This window comes from Argiope bruennichi, chromosome 4 (assembly GCF_947563725.1).
Source record: "Argiope bruennichi chromosome 4, qqArgBrue1.1, whole genome shotgun sequence".
NCBI classification, from domain to species: Eukaryota; Metazoa; Arthropoda; class Arachnida; order Araneae; family Araneidae; genus Argiope; species Argiope bruennichi.
In genome coordinates, this window is record NC_079154.1 from 141,890,966 (window position 1) to 141,918,078 (window position 27,113).

At 31.7% G+C, this 27,113-nt stretch overlaps 1 protein-coding gene across 3 annotated transcripts in view; it reads left to right on the forward strand.

Moving 5' to 3' along the window:
- LOC129965763 (latrophilin Cirl-like) overlaps positions 1 to 27,113 on the forward strand; it is a 168,733-nt gene that overhangs the window by 120,034 nt on the left and 21,586 nt on the right. For 2 of the 3 annotated variants that reach the window (XM_056079926.1, XM_056079928.1), the window contains exons 3-6: positions 23,181 to 23,219; positions 24,798 to 24,990; positions 25,598 to 25,704; positions 26,371 to 26,631. In XM_056079926.1, the coding sequence (XP_055935901.1) occupies positions 23,181 to 23,219; positions 24,798 to 24,990; positions 25,598 to 25,704; positions 26,371 to 26,631 (600 nt within the window). The remainder of the gene's footprint in view (positions 1 to 23,180; positions 23,220 to 24,797; positions 24,991 to 25,597; positions 25,705 to 26,370; positions 26,632 to 27,113) is intronic. The other variant, XM_056079927.1, reaches the window with a different exon arrangement.

A 27,113-nucleotide genomic window follows, 5' to 3' on the forward strand; every position in this document is an offset into this window, starting at 1 on the left:
GTTGTCCTGCTGGAAAATGGAATTTCCATCTAAACCCAAATTTTTAACACTTTTTTTTGAACTTCTTTCTGTGTATTACGCGAAAGAAATATCGAAATGTCGGCAAAAATTTAAGATTTGGAAAATGCACTGATGTTTTTCTTTATTTTAGCAATATAGGTGATTTCAACTTAAGAAGGTTTAATTATAATCAGGAGCGTCCCGCTGTTTTTTTATAAGGTTCTGTAGAGTTTGGTTTTTTACATATAGAATGTAGTTACTGTATTTTAATGAATAATAGTTACCAGTGATTTATCCTTCTTTAAATGATCGTTCTTATTTTTGATGTTGAGTTGATACAATATGAGGACTGTCCCGAATTGAAGTTCAGAGCATTTGATTAATTTACTTAACTAAATCTCTGGCGGTACGTGATATTTCTGTGGACTGATTCACCATAATACTTTACTCTATACACTTTATGATGATGATTTTCCTCTGCTTATGAACCGTATTAATGATTTAGTGTAAAAAGAAAGTTTTCTTGTGTGTTTTCTTGAGAAGTCGTTGAGACCATTCTGAACTCGCGCGTTTGGTAATCTGCCGTCATTTTCGATGTGCCAAATGCAACAGCGAAGGTCATTGACTTCCATTCTCATGTATTGCCGAGCGGTTTATTTTTGTCATAACTGCACATGCTGATTTTTGAGATTATCCGCATTTTGTTTGTAATATAGGCTCGACAATACATGCATGAAGATATGCTTTCCCTATAGAAAGCATATGCTTCTCTTTTTCGCCGTTTTTACAAGTTTCGTGACCTTGCCGTGCTTCGCATTCGAAAGCCAGACAGCGGAGGTGTTTGCTTTTTCTTCAACCTTGTTCTCTTCATATTCACAATGTTATATCACTACTAGGGATTGCAATACCAGACCAAAAGTTCAATACCGGTATTCGGTATTTTTTAGATCTTAATACCGGGATACCGGTATTAGAAATTTTAGGAAAAGAAAGAAAACACGGGTGTTTCTTTGTTTTATTTACCATATTTATTAGAGAATGTAAATATCACAAAAATAATTTGTAGCATATAAATTATAACGGTTTATAAAGAATCACAAAAAAGTAAAGGAACGTCTTCTTTATTTCAATCACAAAAAAATGCTGTTGTTGTTTCTGATCCAAAGTGGTATAGCTGCACTATACCACCTCCATGAAACCAAAGATCTCTAAAAAGTCCAAAAACAATAGCGGATCCCTTAAAATCTAAAAAATTGTAAAATTTAAACATTTAAGAATATGATTGGGGGAGGCTTGATCTGCCTTGCACCAAGGGCATTCAGTAAAGATCCTCCGTCCGTGTTGGAAGATGAGGGATTTGGTGTGTCCACTTAAAAAACTAGAGAGCCGTTTGCTGTTTTCTAGAGATATTCAGACGGTGACACCAATCGGGACTTTTACCAAAGTACCAATTGTGAGCAGGTAGGACTCTCCAAAGTGCACTCGACTCCATCTTTTTGACAGAGGAGATTTCAGAATAAGTTAGTGTTGCATCACCATGAAATATGTCTGCTTAGGTAGTCTTAGCTAAATTATTCGCCCCCAGTAATGAGATAAAGTAAACGCAAAGTTGTGCGCAAAAGGTGGAGGCTTTAACAATCCATTGTCATTCAGTATTTTATCACTTCTCTTGATTGTACGATGCAACTTTGTATTCACAGTCTAATTAATTTCGCCCGTTAGGGAGACATAAAAACAAAAACGTATACTATTTTGCTATGTTGGCTATCTCTGAACAATTAAAAAAATTACAAGACAATTTAAAAAATTTCTATTAAATACCGAAAAATCGGTATTTAAACTTGTGAATACAGGTATTATAAAATTGTACAAATGGCTCAAAATACCGGTATTCGGTATCCCGGTATATGCAATCCCTAAATACATTTATTACTCCTAATGGAATTCCATGTGCATAGCACAACTGCTGATTTGCACCAATCAACTTTCCAACTTTTTTCATAACTGCTCCATCAGTCGTTATGGATACAATATCTTTTTTCGGGGATAATCCATGTTTCGCTAATTTAGATTTAAGCAATTAATGAAGCCATTAATTCGCTAATTAATTTCGACACATAAAAACAAAAAAAAAACTATACTATTTTGCTATATTGGCGATCCCTGAACTTATAGTGGAAACAGTTTTAAAAATATTTAGTAAATACCGAAAAACCGGTATTTAAACTTGCGAATACCGGTATTACAAAATTGTACAAATGGCTCAAAATACCGGTATTCGGTACACCGGTATCCCGGTACTGCAATCCCTAATCACTACTTATCAGATTTCGGTGTGAGAAAATGCTTTTTTAAAAAAATCTTACATCCGGAGATCTCATTAAAAGAACAGGGAACCATATTACAAAATTTATCTCTCGATATTCGAGGATAAATTATCATTTGTTTCATCATTTCATCAAAAGAATACATCATTTGTTTCTTAAATAGTTTTGTAATTGCTTCTGCTCCCATATCAATTGATCCTTACCCACAGCGCAAATACATTTGGCCGCCTTGATTCATTTCGTTTGGTATCGAAATTGTATTATCTTTGTTGACTTAAAATAGTGTTGTCGGAATATCACGTTGGGTTGACCAGATAGAATACATTTTTCTTCACCACCGAGGTTTCCATTTTCTCAAATAGAATGCGGCATGTTTAAAATACGAATTGGAATTATATAAGTGTCGAAAGCTTTAAAATTTTACGGTATTCATTTTTTTTTAAAGTAGCCTAACATTGTAAAAATCAGATAAAAACGTTAAAGAAAATTTCAAATATAAAATTTAATAAAAGTTTTATTCAGATTTTGCAAATCCCCCTCTTGTGCCTTCCAAATGACGGTTAACCCAGAAAAGAAAAGTGTAATATAATATAACCAGGTATTAACATCTGCTTGGTAGTGAAATCTTCTAAAATTCTCGGAAAAAATGTGCCGAAAGCATGTTCAGTTGATATACGTGGCATTCGAACTTTCACGTGTGTGCACTCAGACTGTCACATGAAAGCTTGATACCTCTTTGAAGGTCACTTAGAGAAGGGTTACCGTTTTAAAATTTTCACATGACTTTCTTCTATGTAAAACTGGCCGAAAATCGTGATATAAAATTCCATTCGGAAGTCGGCCTTCTTTTTTAAAAAAATCTTCAAATGAATCAAAAGTGGTTTTATTATTAGAAAGAATTTCTAATTTTAAATCGTGGCAAAATTTTTCTAGCTTCCAGAACAGTAATGAATTCCTTTCCTTATAAAAAGGGGCGCAAGTGAAGAAAGTTTAGATCCGTTCTAAAAGAAATGTAGCTTTTTAATTAACTCGACTATCTTCCGTCTGTTTTTTGAAAATATTATCAAAATAATTTGTTTCATAGCAGAGAAAAAACATTCTTTACTCCTTTCAAAAAGCGTTTCTCCAGTGAAGATAAAGTCTTGGAAGTTATGAATAAATACAAAATTGCCTTTAACTCCAGAATTTCGTCGTATATAAATTCTTAAAGATAAAATTAAATCTTAAGCTTTATGTATCATTTCTCACGATATAAAGCAGAGCGAAAAATTTGTTTTGGAAACTAGGCATTCATTATTTGCAAATATTTGTCTCCAGTAATAATAACGGCAAATATTTGTTTTTACTGTTTCATGTCGAGAATATTTTCGGCTTAATATTTCTCAGTTTAGCTTCTTTCTTTAAATTTTCGGAATTTAACTGTATCCTTAGCACATAGGTTCTGCTAATATCTTGTTATATTATTTTTTTTTTCACATGGCAACAAACCCTCTAGACTTCCGTGGATATTCACTCGCATATTTGCTGCAAACGTAAGTTCAGTAAAAAAAAAACAGCGGAATCGCGTCTTTTTTTCCTTATTTTAGTGCCACCAACTATGCATTTATATTTCTTCATTACTTGAGGCGAACATTTTTCTCGGCCACTCTGCAAGCGCCCGGCTTTTCGCGTCTTCATAATTAATGCTGCAGAATTTTTTCTTAAATCTTGTCAGTATTCCTTTCCCCCTTTCCTCTTTTTTCAGTGCCATTTTCGGTTTCACCCTTATTCTTTGGATACATCTGAATAATTAGTATGCAGAATGTGTGAACAACAGGTTTTTCTGAGCTAATCACGCTGATGTGCAGTCAGAAATCTTACAATAAATAAGCATTACTGATCGCATGTTTGAAAGAACTCGGAGGCAGCTATAATTTTGTGGGAATAAAAAAATTTGCGAGTCATTTATTACTTGGAAGAAATACGAATTTCATTTGAAGAGAAAGTGGAAATTGGTATAATTTTAAATTTGAATTATGACTATAACAGCGAGATCATTGGTTTCAGGTCCGAAGTTCTAAGTGGATTGAAATATCCATTATTATCCCGCTGCTTGAGTGAATGACTGTCATTAAAGCTCTCGATAGCCTAGAAAGTTATAGGACGAGGAAATTAATTTGGCGAGAAAGAAATTATAGAAATGACAGTAGGGTGGTAGATTTAACAAATAATAGCGTTTTGGCCTCAGAAGTCAAGTGTTTCTTGTTTCGAATGCTTAGATAGAAACGTTAACTGAATTGCAGAATAAATTTTTTAAATGTGGAACTTTTCTTATGGGTAATCCTGTTTCTAAAATGAATTTTACCATAATAGAATTCTGAAAATACAATGATGAATGGGCGCCATGTTTGTTTTGAGGAAAGAAAGAAAATAATTCTTTGAAAAGGTGAAGGGATCAGATGCTTTATTGTATTTCTAAATTCCTTGAACAGTGATTCATTGACCGTCACTTGCTACTTTCACTGTGGTGGCGGAATTTCAAACTGCAGATCAAAGTTCAAACAGTTATGCAAACATAGACATGCATTTGTCTTCTAAAAATGGTCATTTTAAGTTTGGCTAGTCTGTTAAAACCAACTAAAATATCATTTCTCAAACGGATATGTTCATCAGAAACAGGAAAGGTTTTAAAAAAAGTTAGGTTGTTTTGCCGTCATTTATTACAATTTTTTATCATGTATTCTGATCCAAAATAGCGGATTTGTTTCCAGAAAAATATGCCTGTTTTACTTAGAATGAATAGTGTACCACACCTCTGGGGCTACAGTGCTCTAGACATTTGAGTATAAATCGTTTAAGAATACATATATTTTTTAAAATTATCATAAATCCAAAAATGTACTTTCTGAGAAAGCAAATGATGACGGAAGTTGCAATTCGATTTTCTGGCAATATCTATCTGTTAAATTTTTAAGCTCATTAGGCACCGGAAAGTGTCCTAGGTCCGGGTCACACATGCACGCGTACCCTCTAGTTTCTGAATGAGCTGCCTTGTTGATGGAGAATATAGAAGATCAGAAATATAACATTTCACGTATCAACTTTGCTTTTATGTAAGACATTTTTAGTAAATTATTTTTTAGTACTTCCCGAGCTGTGCCTATGAAAGATCTACTCAATTGTTCAATGTTTTCAATTCTTAAGTTTGTGCTGGATAATTTTAAGAACTGGTAACTGTTATTGGCTGTAGATAGTAGCTTAGAAAAGATGGAATGTTGTTAAATGTGTCGAAATTGGCGTGACGGCTGTCTGTACTCCAGCCCATTGCGGAGAGGAATAATAAATGACCCATGTGATTCTCAAATTAGATTCTATCAAATCGCATTGCTCTGTTTTGATGCAGCATAACATACTCCAGGAAGAAGCAAATGGTAACTATTTGAATTAATTATTTTTCGTCTAGATGCACTATAAATATATAAAACAATGTTTGAGCACCATATGCATTTGGGTTTTAATTAGAGAACCAAACAGTAAGATTTTTATTTAATGAAACTACTGATTTTTAAATCCGAATACATGAAGATCCCCTCCTTAACCGCTTTCTCAGGATGAGCACTGCCTCTCGTCTGGATCAAAGGCCTCTTGCCAGACATTTCGCAATGCTGGCGGTTTCACCTGTTGCATCCTTTGGACTGGTAATAACCGCTATTAAAGAATCGCGATTATTTGGGAGGGGACAGCAACTCCTCGTGAATCTTATTAACTGGACCGGATGGAAAAGCAAATGCAGTGCAGTATTTGCCATGGGTTTGCATGGGCGAAACTTCTGCTCCCCCCCCCCCATTTGCTTTGATTGCATCCCTGGCAGGAACACGATCTCATGAGCGGCGGAATAAGACTTTTAAAGCACCCGATTCAAATTCAGATAATTTTCAACGATGGTTGTACGTTTTATTTATTGATATGTAAATAACATTTTTCAACTTGGGTGGGTCCGTATTAAAAATTGGCGAGTTGAACTGTGCATTTGGTTGCTTTTATTTCGCCAGATGTGTTTAGGGAGCATTAGCATCAAGTTGGATGTTTTTGAATGTTTAGTTTTAGAAAATTGCAAAATTATGTTTGCTTATTCCATCTGCTGGGAGTTTTAATTTTTGACTTAATAATGTTTAATTGCTTTACATAGACATCGCCAGTGTTATATATAATAAAAAAATACGTTATAATATTTGTTATGTTATAAAATGTTATATATATAAATATATATATATATATAATATTTGGATATGTTTCGATGTTAGCGAATACATTGTTGATTTTCGATGAGACAAACTGGAATACGTCACAGTGTTGGTTATATTTAAAAGTTGGATGCAAAATGAATGTTTTAGCAAGCATTTTTCGTGTATTATGTTCGGGTATTCAGTTTATTTATTTCGTTATATTACGGAAGTTAAACATATGTTTCTGGTCATTGAAATAACAGAAAACTAATCTATTTTTTGAAATGGATTCTATATCCCATTCAATGCATTTGAAATTTGGCATAAAGTTCTATTGTTTAGCTTTTCGGCTTGTACTATTTTTCGAATTATTGTTATATTTAGCTCTTTACTGCTGGTTATATGCCGAAATTGCCACTCCAATTCATTCTACAAAACCATCCTATTTAGTTACATTTATGCTCTCGCTGTACAAACATTTTCACTTTCTTTCACGTTTCTGTCTGAGTTCACGAATCAATCCAGCGAATCTCATAAGCCCAAAGCCTTGCCTATTCTATTGTATTATTTATTATATTTCGTGGCACAACTTGAAAATCCTGCCAAATTCATTTGCTGAGCTTACATCCCAGGGAAACAACGAATATTGCTTTTAGTTTGAGCACCTCTCAAAATTTCGATAATTTTGTTGAGCCCACAAAGGCTCTTTCGGAATGTGTGACATTTAATGCTATGTAAAAGCTCCTGCTGTATTATACATGGAATCCGTTGAATATTTATTAGCGTTTTCTCAAATTCTCTGTTTGCCACCACCGGGTTTACGCTAAGCAAATTACGACATTTACCTATTTATACTCAAAACAGAATGCTTCGTATCACCGAATATTGACCCCCCCCCTTCCTCCTCCATTCTAGATGCTAAGGAGAAGAGGAGCCACCTCACTAATGAATTAAGCCAATTTTATTGATTTTAATAAATTTGAATGTGAATGCAGCAGCCGGCTCTTACGAAAAAGTTATTTGCCTTAATTTTTAATGATATCTAGTCTCTGAAAGAAATGTGTCTCAAAACATATTCCACGATTCTTGGAATTAATGCTTTTGCATTGCTGCATTTATTTTAGGCTGCGGGAATATCTGGCGAGAGCTTTGTAATAAAAATTCCTCAGAGTATTTACATTAATCGTGTTTTGATTTTCAAAAAATATTCTGTTATGCAGCAGTTTTTTCATTACTTGCAGTGCAGCCGTGTTTTTGGATTTTCCATGCAGTGTTCTGTGCTGGCTAATATGTCTTAGAAGTCGATCATTTTTATTGGCTATGTTTTTAAGGTCCCTGTCGAATCCTAATTATTAATTGCAATTAGTTCTTATCGTTTTCGGTATTTAAGGTTTGGAAAATGTTAATATAAATTAAACGCAAACAGTTATATTTACTTTCTAATACATTAGTTATAATTTATTTACATTAATAAAAACGCCAATAAAATTGAATTTTTGTTCCCCCTTAATTTATAATTTAACTTCATAAATATAATGGGACCTTAAATTTGTCTTATCATTGCTTGTATGGAATCGAAAATGAATCGATTAATTTTTAGTAAATTTCTGAAAATATCTAAATTTATCTTATTTGTGAATGTTCAGTTGAATTGCATTTCATATCTCTAGGTGGAGAATGAAGAAATCAATTAAAAATTCAGTCATTTACGAAAAGAAAGGTCTAGTTACGTAAACGTTACAATGAAAAAAAACTATTTTTAATGTTTCTCGTAATATAAAACTTCTTACTCATCGTAGAATCGAAACAGCTTGTGAATCTTTTTATTTTTATCAAATTACAGGCATTATCCGACTCAAGTGGATATGTGAATAATTTGCGAGGAATGATCCGAAACAAAGCAGTATTTTTGTATTCTGCACGAGGTTACTTTTATCATTCTTGGATCATAGCGACGGAATCTTGGTTGTTTTTTAAAATCAAATAAAGTTTCCTTGATTCGTATTCGTACACGTGGCATTCATTGAATTTCAGTTTATTCTGTTTACAATTCTTTTACGAATATCATAGAACAAAGCTTAGCCGTCAAGTTGAGTCTACTGCAGTCTAGTTTTACTAACTTTCTACACAAATGAACGCATACTGGATGATGCCCGAGTTGAAATAATTTTAACCCTTAGTTTCATTTGCCACAAAGGATCAGCATTATCGGATAATATCATTTTCGCCCTTCCCGACAAAGTTAGTTCAACTCGCGAATTCTCCGGACTGCAGATTAAGTTTCCATAAATGAAATGCAAATCTGAATTCTTTTACTCTAATTTCACCCTTGTTGGCTTCCATCATGTTTACATAGTGTGTGGAACAGCGAATAAATCAAATGAGAAAGGGGAATCGAAATTCACTTCGGAGAATGCAATTGTCCTTTGAAGAGACTTTTTCCATTTCATGGTGTATGTGACTGTAGAAGTTTGTTTCGCTTGATAGAAACCTTACCTCTCTTTCGAAACCAAGGTACGTGAAGTCTTTGGATTGATTTTTTTATTCCATTTTCTGCATACTTTTATTGTTATCAAATTGTAATTTTGTCAGCGATTTTTCTTTTATTTCCCATCCATTTCATTTTCTCATAACGTAACTGGATATTATCAGAACTTATCGAATATTGGTGTAATTAAACTTTGATTGTAACGCTCCAATAATGTACGTATAAAGTCAATTAAGCACTAAAAAATACTTTTAACTACACTTATAAAAAATTGTCTTTATTACATTTTTTTAATAAAATTGTTTAAATTGGCCAAAAACTGGAAAAAAATCTGCATCTCTATTTATTAAGTTTAATTGGAAATTGATTTTATTTTATTAATTTATTTTCGACTGAACTGCATTTTCAACTTTTAATAATAATTTTTTAATTTTACTATAATAACTAAAGATTTCTGTAATTATATTATTGAAATGTCTACAAATTCTTGATTTCTTGAAATTAAAACTTCTGTTTCTAAAGAACTCTGTATGTATGTTTTTTAGGTCATTCTGATTCAGCTTTCGTATTGATGTACCATTGAGCTCTGGGTTTTGAAGTCACGTAGAATGCATCGTGGCTGTCATTTTTGCGATTGAACCCAAAAAAATATTTAAAAAGAACGTGTGCTAGAACCTAAATCTTTATAGGTTTAATGAAGATGAATTTTAAAAGGCTGCTATTTGAAATGGAGGAAATAGTGTAGAAGTTTTTAGATATTTTTGAAGTAGTTCATAAAAATGAATAAACCAATATAAAACACGCATCAAAGTATAGTTAAGAAAGTTATTGCATATTTAGAGATTTAATTAGTGGCCGTTACCATTCCACCGTTATACCGAACGCACCCAGATTTCAATTTAGTTTTATTGCATTGTAATAGATGGGGCCATGGGTTCTACTAATCCAAAGTGCTAAGTCATATGACCATAAGTTTGAGTAAAAAGCGAGCTGTTGGCATTCACTCGAAGAAAGAGTTCTTCGTCTCCGGTAACGATGAATGTTTTATAATCTTACGCTACGGGGACACATAGTTTTGCCATCTTGTTAGGCTTCGCTCTTTGGTGCCATCTAAGTATTTTAACTTCTAACTTTAATGTCATTAACCTTTCCTGTCCTGTTAATTTTGTTTACTTTAAATAAATTAACTGTTTTTCTTTAAACGTTACTTCTTTTCTTAATCAGTATCCTAGACACTGATCCAAATGGGATTGAATGGGCATTTTGTCCCACCCAGTCCTACATATATATTTGAAATTTGATACTTTCTGAATTTTTGTAGTTTATTTTAAATAGCGTAGCGTAAAACCTTTAAACAGTTTGAAGATTGAACAGCAGAAGAACGGGAAAAAAAAAAATCCGAAGTTTTGTCTTAAAATAGGCGGTCAAATTTAAAAATAAGTCTTAAGTAAAATTGTAACTCATCTACTAAATTTTCCTTTTATATTTAAAATAAAACGCGGCGAATTTTTTGCAGCTATTTCCGTTCTCAGCCCCCCCCCCCTATTTTTAATGACAAATTGGAAGTCACTCGAGACCCAAAAGATTGGGAATTCTGTATAATTTTCTTACAGTGCACTTTCTTAACTGCTCATGCAGAATGAAGCGCCATGTGGTCAGCTGCTGTCATTTCTTTACCTTTCACAGAAGTTTTTCTGCGAAAAATCCTTCGCTTATTTCCAAAATGAACCGTTTTATTTTCTTGGAAGGGTTTTGATATGGCATTTTTCTAGGGCCCACGTGTTATTTATAAAGCGATTAACTCCTAGCCTGTTATTTAAAAATGAGTTGCACATTTCTCTCTTTGCAAATTGCAACTGCTTTTTCCCTTTGCGACCGCATGTTCATTACTTTTTAAGAGGTCTCACTGGCGTGCATCTATAATCTAACTTTTAAGTTAGAAATTCATGGGAAAATTTTCTTTTCACGCCGTGTTACAATGCATTCTCTCTTAAGATACAACTTTTCTTCATGTATAAGTAAGCATATCCCCCAGAAGCATCTTATTAACTTTCGACTACAACCTCTCTTACTTTTTGCTTTAAAGTTTTTCTTATGCGTTTATATTTCTTTCAGGAAATAAACTCATGATTTTAGATAGAATTTTAAGGCTAGAATATTTTCAAAAGAATGTGCTTATAGGAGTTAAGTTTCAGTTTTAGTTGAGAGGTTACCTGTGTTTCTGCCATGGAACTCTTTATTTTGTGAATGCAATTTACTAAACTTTTAAAGAGTTCACTCAATACTATTTTTGGTAGCGAGAAGGGAGAGTTGACCTTCACGATGGATTCCACGTGGTACTTTTGTGAATCTCAGGACTTTACCATCTAGTGGAAAATTATCATCGTATTTTTTTCAAATAGAGCACACGTCTGCCTGGTATAGACATTAAATTACTACAGTAAAATACCGAAATTTGTATTTTGCGGACAATTTTTTTTGAAAACAATTTTTATGATATTACTGAAATGTAAATAAAGATACATATTTACTACATTTTCACTTATTTTTTGGTCGGTTGAGTCAAGTGCATGAATCATTTCAGAAATACATTTAATTTTGAGATTCATTTGTTGTCATAAAATCATATTAGTATTACTTTAGAAGTCTCCGGTCAGAATAGAAAATATAATATACTTATTTATAACTCATGTAAATTTTTGCTAGTTAGTTAAAAAAAATTATGATGATTAATCATTAAATCTTCAGATTTTTGTGAACGCTGACGATATTTTTATGGTTGTCCATAAAATTTACCGTTGAAGCTCTGCACACAAGTTAACAATGAGCTTCATCTCCAGAATAGGCAGCAAATCGGATTTTTGACCTCGCCTCGGAGGGAGAATAAAGGGACAAAAAAAGAAAAGAAAAGAAATAGGAAAAGAAAAACGTGTCATTTGTGGCGGCACTCTTAAATTTATTTAATGCACTCGACAGAGGAGCGACAGGGAAGAAGTGATGAGAAATAGATGCTTACTCGGATCACGAATGTATATCGTTTATTCCTTATTTTTACGCACTTTGATTTTTATCGGTCGTACATTTATTTAAGTTCAGGACGACTTTCATATTTTCTCTGATAATGTGGACATTTATAGAGGAAGAAAAAAGTAATTATTTTAATTGTCTTAATTTTTTTTAACAGCAACTTAACTGTGACTGCCGTTAATGTTAATCTGCGAATCTAGTTCGTTAGAAAATGATTGATTATGGATCACTCATTAGCAATTGCCTGCATTATCTATCCTGTAGCATAAACTAGTAAGAACACTCTTCAACTTCTCACCCTTCCCCCCGAGACTGCAGATGTTTTTTAGTTGCCATTTGTATAAGCACTTGATAGTTATTGTTGTAGTACCGCTTGTATCAGTTTAGATATGCTCTTAAGGATAATCATTTGCTTTACTATTTCAAGTAGTGCGTGTTCTTCAAAGGTTAAATATTTCCCAACTTTTTTTTTTTTCTCCCATAAGCGCGCTAATCTAATTAATTGTAGAATGATGCATTTTGTTACTCCAAATGAATTTATTCAATTATAATCATTTTCAAAGAATTGATCCATAACGATTGTTTAAGCATCAGTTGAAATAGCTTTAGATGAACATTGATTTAATGAATTAATTCTTTTATTCTGAAACAAAATTGATAAGGCAGTGACAGAATTCGTTGCATTAGAATCAATCTTTCAACTTATGCGGTATAGCGCATAGTATATGTAGTGTGGCCTCGTATAAGATTTTGTCACTTTAGTTCCGCATTTTAAACCTATTTTTGCATTGAAATGAGAATCAAAGCACGTTGCTATTTTTCCTTTGTACATTTATTATTATTATTAAAGTACAATTTTAGTGACTCCAAATATTTTATATTTTAAATTTTCTGAATAAAGTACAAATACTCTTTAGAATTGTTTATAAATTAATTTAACAGCTGAAAAAAGACTAATTGTTAAAAATTATTGTAATCTTCAGAAGTTCCGGTGGTTAGATTTTATACGATATATTTTAAATAAGCTCTGTATTTTATTTACCTTGATGTCATATGCCTAAAAAAAAAAACACACGAGGCGATTGCACACCTTTAAAAACTTGTGAAAAATTTTATTTCGAAATTCCATTACGGATTTTGTTCCAGAAAGCAATAGGGAGGAGGGAGTTGATGATTTTAAAATAAATTTATTCTTTATGTATTCTTACTGCACCAAAGCTAATGTTTAAGTAGAAAGTCATGTGGAACACATTGCAAAGCTATTGACGGAATATCCTCTTATCGGTTCCGGAATAATGAATACCATAAGAAGCCGGCCACCTAGAAAACTCGACACAATGGGTTGCAATAGCCAGATGCCAATTTTCAGCTGCCGAGAATTATTTTCGATTTATTCTCCAATCTTACGGTGAGCAGTGAACCACATGAGTAAAAAGAACTGTTCTCTTTATTCATTTCGCTTTCTTTTTCAGACACAGAGAGGGAAAAAATGATTTCATTGTGTTTTCCCACGATTTTATCTGTTTGCTATCTCGTCCTCTTGTTTATTTTATTTTATATATTTTTTTCCTACCCTTTATTTCGTCTCTTGTGTCGTGATATGGAAGAACATCATTCTGGTATTTATTTTTTGTTTATTTTTGGTGTTTCGTTTACCCCGAAATGACTGTGTGGCGTTCTTTTGTTTTTCCGCTGGGTGACCTCTTGATGCTTGGCATTGTCTCTTCTTTTTAGTGTTTATTTTGCATATATTTGGACGGCTTCCCCAATTTAAGACCGTGTTATTACCTTTTTCTGGCGATGTATCCCATTTTGGACGACGCGCTGCTAGTGTTTGAACTGGTATATGGACAATACTTTCGACTGTAAAAATAGAGCCAAATTCTTCAGAAAGAAAAACAATTTTCATGGTTTACCTTAAAGTAATTTTTTCTTCATTTGTGAGATTTTTTTTAGTACTATTAACGAGTGTGGATGTTCATTGATATTTGTTTTCTTTTGTTCTCTTGTATTTTTAAGTCTTCTAAAAATACTAATTTAAAAAAGGCTTGATTATATAAATGAAGATTGTATAGTAATGTGTATGTAAAGAGTCCGAATTCTTTTAGACTTTTTTTTTTTTTTTTTTCAAATAAGGTTTTTAAAGGTAGAATATTCATTTACTCATTGAAAGATGTTTGGCTGTGACGATGAATAATTAATATAATAAGAAAACAGTCGCCAAAATCTGATAGCTTAGCTTAAATCATTTTAATTACGATCATTGTTTGTTATCATTTGTGTTTCATTCAATAGTGTATTGGATGATGTTTGAAGAACTTAAATGGTAGATATTATTATTGGCGACTTGTAGTAAATATTTCATTTACCAGTTTGTGATGCATTTCTGCTCTATTATCAGAAATTCAATTTGCCCGTCACATGAACAAGTTGAAATATAACGCAAACCGATTTTATATTTTCAGAGGGTGAAACTGTGTTTAAAAAAAAAAAAAAATCCTATTGAAAACAGAAGGGTATCAATTTCGATAACCACCGGTATGTAATGCACCTTCCCTGTCTGCTTTTTCGATAGACAATACACAAATGTCTGTCTATTAAATGAAGTGATACAAGGTACTGTACAAGATTTTCTTGTTTATTTATGTGTAATATTCGAAGGAACGAAAGTATATCGAGATACGAGAACACGTGAAAAGCACACGGTTGTAAATGAAGTGATCAATTATCCATCGACTTCGTGTAACAATCGATTCCATGTCAGGAAATGGCCCTGACAAAGGTTACCGATACCTAATCATATTTCTTCAGGAATAATTGTTGGTTTCCGAGATGATTACTCCGTGATTAGCTTACAAAAGCGGGTATCTGTGTGTTTATTTTAATGTAGGAGAGGATGTGTGTGTTGTGTTTAGCAAATGACCTACGCAAGTGTTCGGTTAATAGAAGGGGTAAGGTTACACAGATATGTACATTATTCATTGCTTATCACGTTGTCCCTGTATCATTACGAATACAATGCGAAATTAAAAGTAGCAATGTTTTGATAAATCTGCTGCATAAGTGACCTTTCAGTTTGAAAACAAAGGAAATACGCCACTGATATATAATGTATAAGATATGGATGAAACAACTGGTCTATTCAGTTCAGGTTATATTTCAGTCATAAAGAAAATTTTTCGGATAAAAGCGGTTAAATCTGCTGAAGTTCGAATATAAATGAATTCCTTACTGGAATTGGTTCTATGGTACTTGCGCTCGATAAATTTCCCCCTTTCCGCTCAAGTGTCAAGAAAGACTACCACATTATAAACTTTATCTTTGCATGTAAGATTTGGCGATTTTACAATGTACGCCAAATGGTAATCAACTCACTATGAATGAGAAAGATACTCCTTGTCTCTGATAACGAAACGAAACGAAACTTCCTTCAGAAAAGTGCTGATGACCCTTACTACGTTTCAAACGAGTGTTGAATATAATAAATATAAAGTGTGAGAAATTTGCTTTAAAAATGTATTTATTAAAAGGAATACGTTTATAATTTTCCCACACGGAAGACATTTATAAAAATTATAATTCTGATGTGAATAATACAAATTTAATCTAATAAAATGAATTATAATTTTTAGTTTTATGAGGATTTAATTTTTATATCTCTTACGGTTTAACTTTATTTGACAAAATGAAAAAAAAAAAAATACATAGAAAGGGCTTTAAATTATAATTTTAATGGATATCAATAATGTTTACTTCTTTCTATATGTATGTATGCTTTTATGTATATACATTCCACAAACTGATACTTGAAATGAGCTAATGTATTTTTTACGTTAAAGCTGTTCAAATAAGGTGGGGTTGTTGTTTTTTTTCCCAAAAAAATAAGCTTTTTGGCTGGCTAAAATAAATGATAGGAATCATATTAATAATTTTAAAAACAGCTGCTGGTTAATTCTCAGGAGAAGGAAAAAAAAAAAACATTTTCAATAAGAAAATGTTGATAATTACTGAAATTCCTTCAAATCTGTAATATATTACTTCATTTTCTAGCTTATTTTACTATCACATTTAACTATACATAATCCGATGTACCGCAAACGACATTTAAATGCAACATCTGAACGTGCTACATTAAAACGCTTAATTCTCAAATACAGTATCTTGAGCTTAAATTTTATTCGTAAGTAATGTAGTAGCAAATTTCGCGAGCTACGAAGTCTACGGCAAAGGATACCGACGTGCTCTGATTGGTTTAAGCCTTGGCATCTTTTTGGCAATGTTTTGCACTCGTAATAGTGTAGTTTTCGCTTATTTGGCTCAAACCTTGTACCTTTCATTAGTTTTATGGAAGATACGAATGAATATCAACACGATCTAATTTTTATTAATATACTTGTTTTCTCTAAATATTACTAGTAATACTACTAATACTAATTAATTATAATAATAATAAATATTACTAATAATACTAGTAATACAAGTAACTAATATTATTTATGCACAGAAGTATAAAAACAATATGAAAGTAATTATTCAACATATGATGCAGCAATTAAATAATTCTTATTTTTCTATGATTTTCGTGCCTTTATTAGATAATTTATGCAGTCATTGAAACTTGTTGCTGAACGTTTGTTACTTTCCCATCAACTACATATGGGGAGATGATTACCTAATGCCCAAAAAGTATAAATATGTAAGCTTTAACGGAATATGTGATTTCGTAGCTAATTTTCTTAGTTATATCAAAAAATAATATTAAGAAGAAACACACACAAAAATATTTATAATAAATTGTAATTTTTATAATTCCTGAATTTAGGTTTCATGATTTGATCTTTTCTGCTGTAGATGTGTTCCAGATTAATATTACATGTAAACCGTAAAAAATAGGGGGGGGGGATAAATTCACATATTTTATTTATTTTTATAAAAATATATTTCGGTATGGCATCTTTTTGGCAAAACATTGCCAAAAAGATGCCAAGGCTTAAACCAATCGGAGCACGTCGGTATCCTTTGTCATAGACTTAGTCTGTACAATTTGCGAACTCGCGCAAATTTCTGCCTATTTTCTTAAAAGCGCTGCCAATGATTTATTACTCATTTTCAATTTGTCTTAAATCTGTGCACGAATGAAAGCTAAAAATAAAATATATTACTTTATATTTTATTTGTTCTTTTTTTTTTTTTTTTTTTCGCCCCTGAATTTTTTGCCAAAAGTATAGATTTATATAGATTGGACCTTTATCGTAATCAAACTTGAAATTACAATGGTAAATATTTAAATATTAGGCCTTAAGATAAAAACTAATTTCACAACTATGTAAGCATGGTTTCTAAAGTCACTTTTTTTCCCCCTAAAAAAGCATGAAGGGGTTGCACTTAGGAACAATTTTTTTTGTTTTTTTAAATATTGCATCTAAACATACTTCGAATTGCAAAATTTCATTAAATGAGATAGGCAATTGTGCAAAAATTTAATTTTTTTATATCCATCATAATTTCAAGAGTGAATTAGTATATATTTATTCTTATTTTCATCTATACAAAATTTCACATTTTTATCTAGAACATTTGTAGGGATATGCTTAGTTATAAATTTCGAAGGACTGGCCACAAATGTGGAAGAAAGCGTTTATTTCGGAATGCAATTAGTACATCATCAAATCGTTATGACTTTAAAAAAAAAATTGATAATAATAACGTTGTTCATTTTCACTCTTCAGCAGTTGCACTATCGTCTTTATAAAGAAGGGAAGAGAAACTTGGGGAACTGAACATTTAAACCATCTCAGAGACTTACTGGAATACTCAGCAAGAAAAACATTGTTTTTGTTGCAATGCAAAATCAAGACTTTTTTTCTGAAAAATGTTATTTGGAGAGACGAATGTTGCTTTAATCTAGATAGAAACATTAATTTGAAAAAAATTCACGTTTGGAAAAGTGAAGACAATTCTTCGTGCAAGAAATTCATCATCACTCGCAGTTTTCTGTTCATATGTTACAAGTGCCGTTTTTAGAAGTCCATGAGTTGGTCTCATTTTCTACAAAAGTATATTGTATGGTGACGATAGAAATTCAGTTAATTTTTATTGGGATTATATCTGAATTCAGAAATGAATTAACTTTATCTATGGATATTTGATAAATCTTTGCTGACTAACTCAAAAAGCCAGTCCTCATGTTACATGAACTCAATCACATATGCTCAAGCATTATTAAGTTAATGTAATTCTGCATAGGTGTTGAAGGTGTTAATTTGGAAAAAATTTTTAAGCACTTTAATTAATAGAAAAATCATTCTATTTTTTTTAAAAAAATGTAATGGAAGTTAATAAATGTTATATGTTTTATCAAAGGAAAGATAGAATTTCAAGCGGCTGAAATTAAGCATGTTACATCCTTTGAGAGTAAATTTTATTGACCACAGTTTAGTACATATTATAGTATAATTTTATTCAAATACTTTAAAGATAATGTTAGGTTATTCTTTTTTTTGGGGGGGGGAGGTCTTCCAAAAAGGGCTTAAATTGGAATTAAAATTATTACCTGAATTTGAAGAGGTCTATCGTAGCTCTCAGAAATTATCATTAATTGAAATTGGAAAAGTCTAAAGCCAAAAAAATAATTAATATAAAAAGCCACCAATCAATAGAAAAATTAAGGCTGTATTCTTTTATATCTTGAGGAACAAACGAATAAAAAAGGAAATGATATCGTTCATAAAATATCAAACTTGAGTTCAGATTTTATATGCTGATATGAGCTTGAAAATCAAAATCTATTTTCCATTATTGAGCTTAAAAAAATTAGTGATGTAATTTGTGGAATCATTTTCTTTAATTGATCCGATGAAAAGATTTTAATATGCTATATTTTTTTCTACATTAAAGCGTATTTCTCAGAGTGTTTATTACATTTTTAAAAGTAAATAAACTACAAAAAATTTACTGTTTTTCCTTTATTGAAATTATTTTTCTGTCAGATTTCATTAAAAACTATTTTGGTGATTCAAATATGACAAACTTCCCTTATTTCTACTATTTTGAAAATACACCTATTAAAGTAAGCAATATCAAACTAATTTTTTTTCTTAACCAATAAATATAATTACGAAGGAAAAAAAAATCTATAAAATGTGAAACGCACTAATCATTCTATTTACTGGCCAATTACATTAGAATTATTCTGCATGGCATATACAACTTCAATGCTGAGCGACTTTACATTCAATTTTCATATTCAAAAAAAAAAAAAAAAATGTGCTTGGTTTCAGTAAAAAATGTTTTTATAGTAATTGCAGTTTAACATTTCCACTCTAATTTAATGTGCAAATTTTATGAGCTCTGACAGAAATTAGTAAGTAATATAGTGAACAGAACTGTTTAAGGCCTACATAATAGTATGACTAAATTATATAACTATCAAAATCTGAAACTTTGACAGCTAAATATTTTGCAGCAAAAGCTATTAAGAGATCAAGTTACATAAAATATATTTGAAAATTTTAGAGATCTTTTATACTGGCGAACTACTGGTCACCAAAGGCGGCTAGTTTCTTAATAAATATATTGCTAAATGAACTATTGTAATATATATGCATACACATACATTTCCCCCCTTTTATGAGTAAAGATAATAGCGATTTTGAAGAAAATTCATTCAGAAATATGAGATTGTTCAAATATTAGTAAATAAAACAGCTATAGATTCTCTTGCATCTTACTTCTTTTTAAATGCATTTTTAAATTCCGCTATTTATTTTTGATAAAAACAGTCTCACTTTTCTATTAATAATAGAATTAATTATCATTTATTGCAAGATATATTAATAACATAAATGTATGTACAAGATCTCATAAATGAAAGATCAAATAAAATTTTTACAAAAATTATCGCCATTCCATTATCACCAATTAGCCCGACTGGAAATGCAGCTATGGAAAACTAAAAACCGTCACCCGCGCGAAGTTTTCTTGCCAAAGGTCCAAATTCCAGCAAACCTATAATGCAACAGAGGTAGGGAATAATTTACCGAGCGCAAATGCTTCATTCCCCTGGAATTAAATATATACTCTCCCCCCTCTCAAGTTTAGAATGGGATTTTCCTTATTTATAAACATCTTTATGCTCGGTAATGCATTAAAAAATTTTTAGATCGACTTAAAAATACTGATTACGAGAGCGGCTGTTTATTAAGGAATTATAAATTGTTGCGATCTTATTGGTATTTTAATTGGAAATGACGAATATAAGTAAATGAACGTTTAACTTTTGTTATTAAATTCTGAATTCAATTCCTGTTTAAAATGAAATTAAAAAAACAACAACCTGGGTTTCAATTTATTATTGGCTAAGGATGTTAGTTGCGAGAAATCCTTTTTAATTAGATAAGAAGTTAGAATTTTCTAATTATTAAGTGCAATCAAAGGTAAATGAAAGCGAGTGAATTTAATAAATAAAATCAAATGTGAATCAAATATTTATTTAAATGACTTTATTTAATCGTTTGTTCCATTTAAGATTTTACTTATCAAAATATGAATCAAGAAAATATTTCTTTCCTGTCAGCGTTTCACGTCACCTGTTGAAATCCTCGCCCCTTCGGATGTACTCTAAAGCTGAGCTAGACACTTTAAAAAATGACTATCGCTGAATCAAAGCGGGGGAAATTTGTACTCGAAAACTATAAAGTATTCCTACATTAAAGAATTCAATTCTAGTAAATAAGTTGCTTCCCGTCGGCAAGAACACGAATTCTCACAGAATAATTATTTTACTCCAGTGGCTGGATCGGTCGAAGCTTTTGTTTAATTTTGTGTAACTAACTGTATTGCTCTGCGTCAGTTCACAATTTTATTCCCTGAACAACTAAAGCGACCCGAAAATTTGGGAACCTGCTTCGCCTAATTGAACTCGCTCTTTGCTAATGAAATGGTTAAATCCGGAGTTCCCGCGGTCATTTTGGAAAAGTAGTTAAATCTTGCCCTGTGAAATGGATGTCGATTGCCAAGATTTTAATAAGCATTTCTTAACCGTTGCTGTCGAGTTGTGTTTGTATTATTAATCAGATCGTTGAAGCATGAACTGTGCGAACTTGCACACCGGCTTATTCCAAGGCAAGTTATTACAATGATCGTTATTTTAATTGCTTCGTTTCGTTCTGTAGCCATTCCTGGACCAACAACTTAGAAATAAGCGTAAAATCATAGGAAATTCTGGATGGAATCCAATTTTTGACAAGAGTTGTATGCTTTTCTATGCCAACTGGGTTACGCTGTTTGTCATTACTTAAATACGAGTATCGTATAGTTTCAGTGTAACTGTACCTACATATGCACATAATTGCTGGCCATTCTTTTAATTATAGTTAGTCAACCATAAAAATGAGACTGCTGTTTCCAAAATTTTCTAAATAGACAATTCATTCGGTTTGTTGTCTGTTCACTCTTATTAAGGAGGGCTCATTATTGCTTGTTGTTTTTTTAAATATCGTAATTAAATGATTTCTTTGACAAGTTGTTTACCTGATGCCGTTATCCATGACAGAGAAAAGCGCTACCATTTGACATCCTTTTACTCATTTTCCCTAGAAAAATGTGTAGTGGATTTGAAATTAAAATTGGCATTTTATTTTATTTCGCATGGTGATATATTTGTTAATTTTAGCTAGTATTTGAAATCAAAATACATTGCGAATTTTAAATGAACAAATTTTGTACTTTACGATTAAAAAAAGCAAGTATCCAAATGAAAAGAATCACTTTTTCACTCATTCTGCCGCCATTTTCACAAACATTTTTAAACTGAAGTTTCTTTTCTTCTGTATTTCTTCTGTTCTTAAATTTGGTTGAATTAAACAAAACCGTCTGCAAAATCGACCGAACATTTTTAGAATGGTGACTAATCAACTGGTGGCTGAACATTCTGGCTGGTAGCTGTGCATTCTTCTAAGTAATTAATCTCAGTATTAAGAGATCAATTACTATTTTTCAGAAAATTTATTCCAATGAAATTTCATAATTTCGCACGGTTTTAAATATATTCTGCAGAATATAAATTTAGATTATTGTTCCTTCAACTAAATTAAGTATATCATTTTTTTTTTCTCCAAATAATTCAAAGCCGAATAATTGCTTCAGATTACTATGGTAAGTTTGTTTCATTTTATCTTGTATCTAAATTCAATCAGTTCGTCGTCTGCTTCATCCTTCAAAGTTAGTTGCAAAACATCCGAAAGTAACATGAAAGAGAATTGAAACCTAGCTGCAGGCAAGATTCGGAAAACGGTTTAGAAATTTCCGTAGCAACCATGCACATAACATGGACGGAGATGCACAAATTGCTTCTCTCAAACCGGTTCAGATTTTTTTTTTTTTTTTGAAGTGCAGGATATCAAAAGAACAGCCGCAAGCACAACGAAAACAAGTTATCTCCATTACAGTCTCTTTACTGTCAAAGCCATGTGTCCCGTGTTTCTATCTTTTGACGGATGATGATATTGGGCTTTGGAACTACTAGCACCATCTACTGGCGAATTCTTGCATTTCTGGAATTTTAAACATGGAAGACAGTCGTACGCTATAGGAAATGAATTTCAAATAGAATTACTCAACCGTCAACTCCAGCATTCCTGGACTGATTTTATTATGGAAATATTTAAATGATGATTATAATTGCATTGATGATATTTCTCATTATTTTGAAATTAGCCATTTACTTTTCTTTATCCAGAATCCTTCATTATTTTTTTTTCGTTTGGCTTCATTGAAAGTTAATAACCGTTCTGATACAAAATAATTATCGTTGAATTGTAGAAAATGTTTAAAGATTTTTTTAATAAATGAAGCATGTTAGTATTTTCGTATTAATATGGTAGAGCGTCATAACAGATTTTTCTGTTAATCCATTAATTAGCCAGACCATTAAATAGATAATTTTGGATTTATTATGATGCAACTTTTAATTCTTTTAAAAATATATCAATGAATACCTTTTTTTCATTCATTAACTTCAAAATTTTTATATCTTACGTTCTATGATTTTCCTTTCATGTTCATTTATTTTATGATTTTGTTTTATTTCCTTTTTAATTTAGCATTTTGTTTTCTTTTTAATTTTATTTACAGTTCAAGTACCATCTTTAGGATTGAAGCCGCCATCTTTAGGTAATATTTTATTTCCCACAGTTTTGATTCATAAGTCTTCAATCACCCCTTTAACATATCTGTTTTTTCTTGTTTTTATAGAAAGAAATTTTCTATTTAACTCCTGATAACCGATGTTGTATTGAATATTTTTATTTATTATATATATTATTGTATTGTTATTAAAGGTATTATAATTAGTAATTGGATCCAATAACGCTCAATATCCATTTTTAGATTTCATGTTAGCTTTTTGTGAATTGCATCTATATATATATATACAGTGTATTTATATATAAATATGTATATACAGTCTGAATCTATTTATAATCAAATGTAAAAGAACTAATTTTGTAAAAAAAATGAGCAACTAGAATTATTTGATTTTGTGAACGATTTCTTCAGTTTTCTATAAATAGCTTTCAGTTGCACAGTTGAATCTAAATCGATCATCGTTTAATCTAATCGTTTCAATGAGCCTATGATTTTTCTTTCATTCTTACTTTATTTTATAGAATATTTTTGTCTTGGGAAAGATTTTAAGAGTAGATTAGGCACACAGAAACGATTTTTCCCCCCTTTTTCAAATGACTTGAGTCCTGAGGGGAGGGGAGGGGAGGGCTTTACATGAGATTCTTTGTCAGGGAATTATTTAAGATGTATGACACAAGTTTTCAGAAACAAAAATGTACCAAAATCGGAAATACCACCTACCGTAACCAAACAGCCCAGTTTCATGAATAATGGCGTCGCTTCAGACAAGGAATCCGTTGTCTGATTTGTTTCTGTGAATTTGTATTTCTTTATTATGCATTATTTTTGCTGTATCTTAAAATTCACTGACAGAGGGCATCCCCTCTGCTTAACCCCATATTCTGCTGCAAAAATTATTTGTGTCTGTGTCGCGGACCTTCCATTAAAGTTTGTTCTCTAATGTGTTCGTATATATGAAGCGGGGGTGGCAGTAAAAAATCTGCTCACAATTTGCTTTCATCCCGTTTGCATAGTTATAAAATGGCAACTCGAAGTGTTATTACATTGACACATCGAGACTGCTTCTGCCTTATTCCGCAGGACTAAAAAAAAATGGATTCCAGCTCTTAACATCTGGACATTGCATTCTGTCTATTCACACCACTGTTTTAGCTAAATCTGTTGGTGAAAAACACATTTGAAATGATATCGAAGTTTGCAAAGAGCCCTATACAGGAGTAGGTTTTGTTTTTAAGTCAGAGCATGTTTTCAGATCTTTCCATTTTTAAACTGCTCGAATTGGCAGAATATATTCACGTGACGTTGGCCTTGCGATAAATTGTGCTACGTATATACTTAATATTTGCAAATTGTTTTTCACAGTGTTATGACATCACTCCTTTTTCTTCCTGCAAAATGCGCATTGGCTTTCAAAATTAATTTGGAGCAGTGTGTGTATTCGACTTGTATCATGTTCATTCCACCTTAGGAAACCATTCTTATTTATATTATTTTATAAATGTTTCAGTGAAGCAAGCACGGTGTTTTTTTTTTTTTTCGTAAATTCTGTGCTAATCATTGTTTTTATTCAGTTTATGAATTACAAATGAATGTTTCGTCAAACAGATCGCCATCAGTCCAAAACTACGTATTCCTGTGAAGGGAACGAGCTGCATGTCGGCTGTGAAGAAGGTAAAGTCATTCGCTTAATCCGAGCCAATTATGGGCGATTTAGCATCAGCATGTGCAATGACAACGGCCATATGGATTGGAGCGTCGATTGCATATCGTACAGGTCTTTCCTCATCATGCAGGACAAGTAAGTAAATCTCAGTCTGTTCTGTTATTTATTATACAGACAAGTTAGTAAATGGAATCTGTTTATTACGGATTTAGAACTTGCGTTGATCAAGTTGGTTTCTATTGAATGTGGGTGTTTAAATGTAGCTAATAGTTAAGTTGTTGTTAAAAAGGAAAATACAGTTGACAGTACGCTGGAACTATGCCATTTGAATAATCTTGAATGCAATTTTAATGTATCTAAATTCAATTCTTTTATTTGAAATTAATTTTGAACATCTGCAACTGATATCCCATGTCATAAAACTCTACATTTAAAATATTTTATTTATTTATAATTTTATGGATATTTTTATAAATGTATATTATCATATCACGGTGATGCGACCTTTCTTAGCTTTGTACTTATTGTCAACTTGAGCAGAAACTGGATTTTCTTCCTTTTAAACAATTTCCCTTCATTAAATTCATAATGACTATTTTTGTTATATAGATTTTCTATCGCATTTATAGCGCTGCTTCTTAACACCAAAATTCAGATAAGTCTCCAGATGTAAAATGTACTTTAACATGATTTTCATAGCTATGTCTTGGCCTTCAAAAGCTTTCATTATGTATTGTTTTAGGTGCCATCAAAAGCCAAGCTGCGGTATTGGTGTTTCCAGTAGTATATTTGGAGATCCTTGTCCAGGCACATTAAAATATTTAGAAGTTCAATACCAGTGTGTTTCACGTAAGTTTTCTTTCTTTCTCTCTTTTAAAGTAAATGCCGATGAAAGTATAGAGTAATCTGCATATAGAAAAGGCCTTCTACCTTTACTATGGTGTATTTTTTTAAATCAACCTGTATGTCATTCTGTAAATGTTAAATTTTGTGTTTCCATTATTTCGGTTAAAAATTGGAACTAAAAAAATTAAAAATAAAGGATTTTTATATACAGACAGGGGAATACAACTGTGATTAGTATCAAGACTTCCGTAAACATATTTTATTTTTGTTGCTGCTGTCTAAAAAATTTGATCTGTTTAGAAACAGAATACTCAAATTCCAAATACAAACAAATCCTTGAAAACCAATTCCCGTAGAATTTTTTCAGAAACCTATATCGAGCCGATATCAAACTAGAAAATTGTTATATTGCAGGAAATTCACTTGAATAACATATTTTAATAGACATTTTTTTCTCACATAAAATATTATAAAATTATATAAACTCATTATACTGCATATAATAAATATTACAAGTTCTGAGCAATTGCTTAACTTCTTCACGAAGATAACCGACATAGATGTGCTGGGCCATGTTTCGCATTGCGCGCTCCCAACTTTTCTGAAAATGCATATGCGTAATTATATATACTTTTTTTTCAGTTCTTATTTTGAATCTTCTCTTTGCAGCTTCGTTTTTCACAAGTACGACCAGAAAGTCAGCAATTCTTACAAATAGTTCATCACCTGCAGATTCAGATAGCGTCCCGGAAACTACCTTGGGAACTGTGCTGGAGACATCGGGCGGACCCGACGGCACGGTGCCTGCAACATCCCCAGCCAGTAGCAGCAGTACCAGTAGCAGTAGTACCAGTACATCCACAACTACAACTACTCAAAAGTATTCGCAAGAGAGTGTAAGCCTGGTCACATCCACCTCTCGTGCAATCAGTAAGTTTCTTGTCCACCCTGCCCTGTCTTCCCCTTATGTTTCTATTTGTAACTGTTTTTAGCCATCGTTAGATACTTTGAAATAGCCACTTATCTACTTACATTGGCATATTTCGATTTGCTTGATTGCAGATTAAATCGTCAGCTATACCAATCTGACGCCTCAAAACAGAGTATTTCGCCCATTGCACCAAAAAAAAAAAAAAATGATAAAAAGTAAAGCAAAATTTGTCTGATATAGTTGACAAGATTGTTTCGTTCATGATGTCCGGAAATATTGTCTAAAAGTAATTTTTGCATTGTTTTAAAATTGAGTTTATTCATAATTTAAAAAAATATTTTTATGCATAAATGTGTAACAGAATGCTTTTTATTTTCGAAATAAGATTTAAATAATTTAGCAATTTTTAGTGATTGGACAAATATTTTTTAAATCTCATCCTGTTTATATATATAATATACTAGCTATTACCCGCGACTTC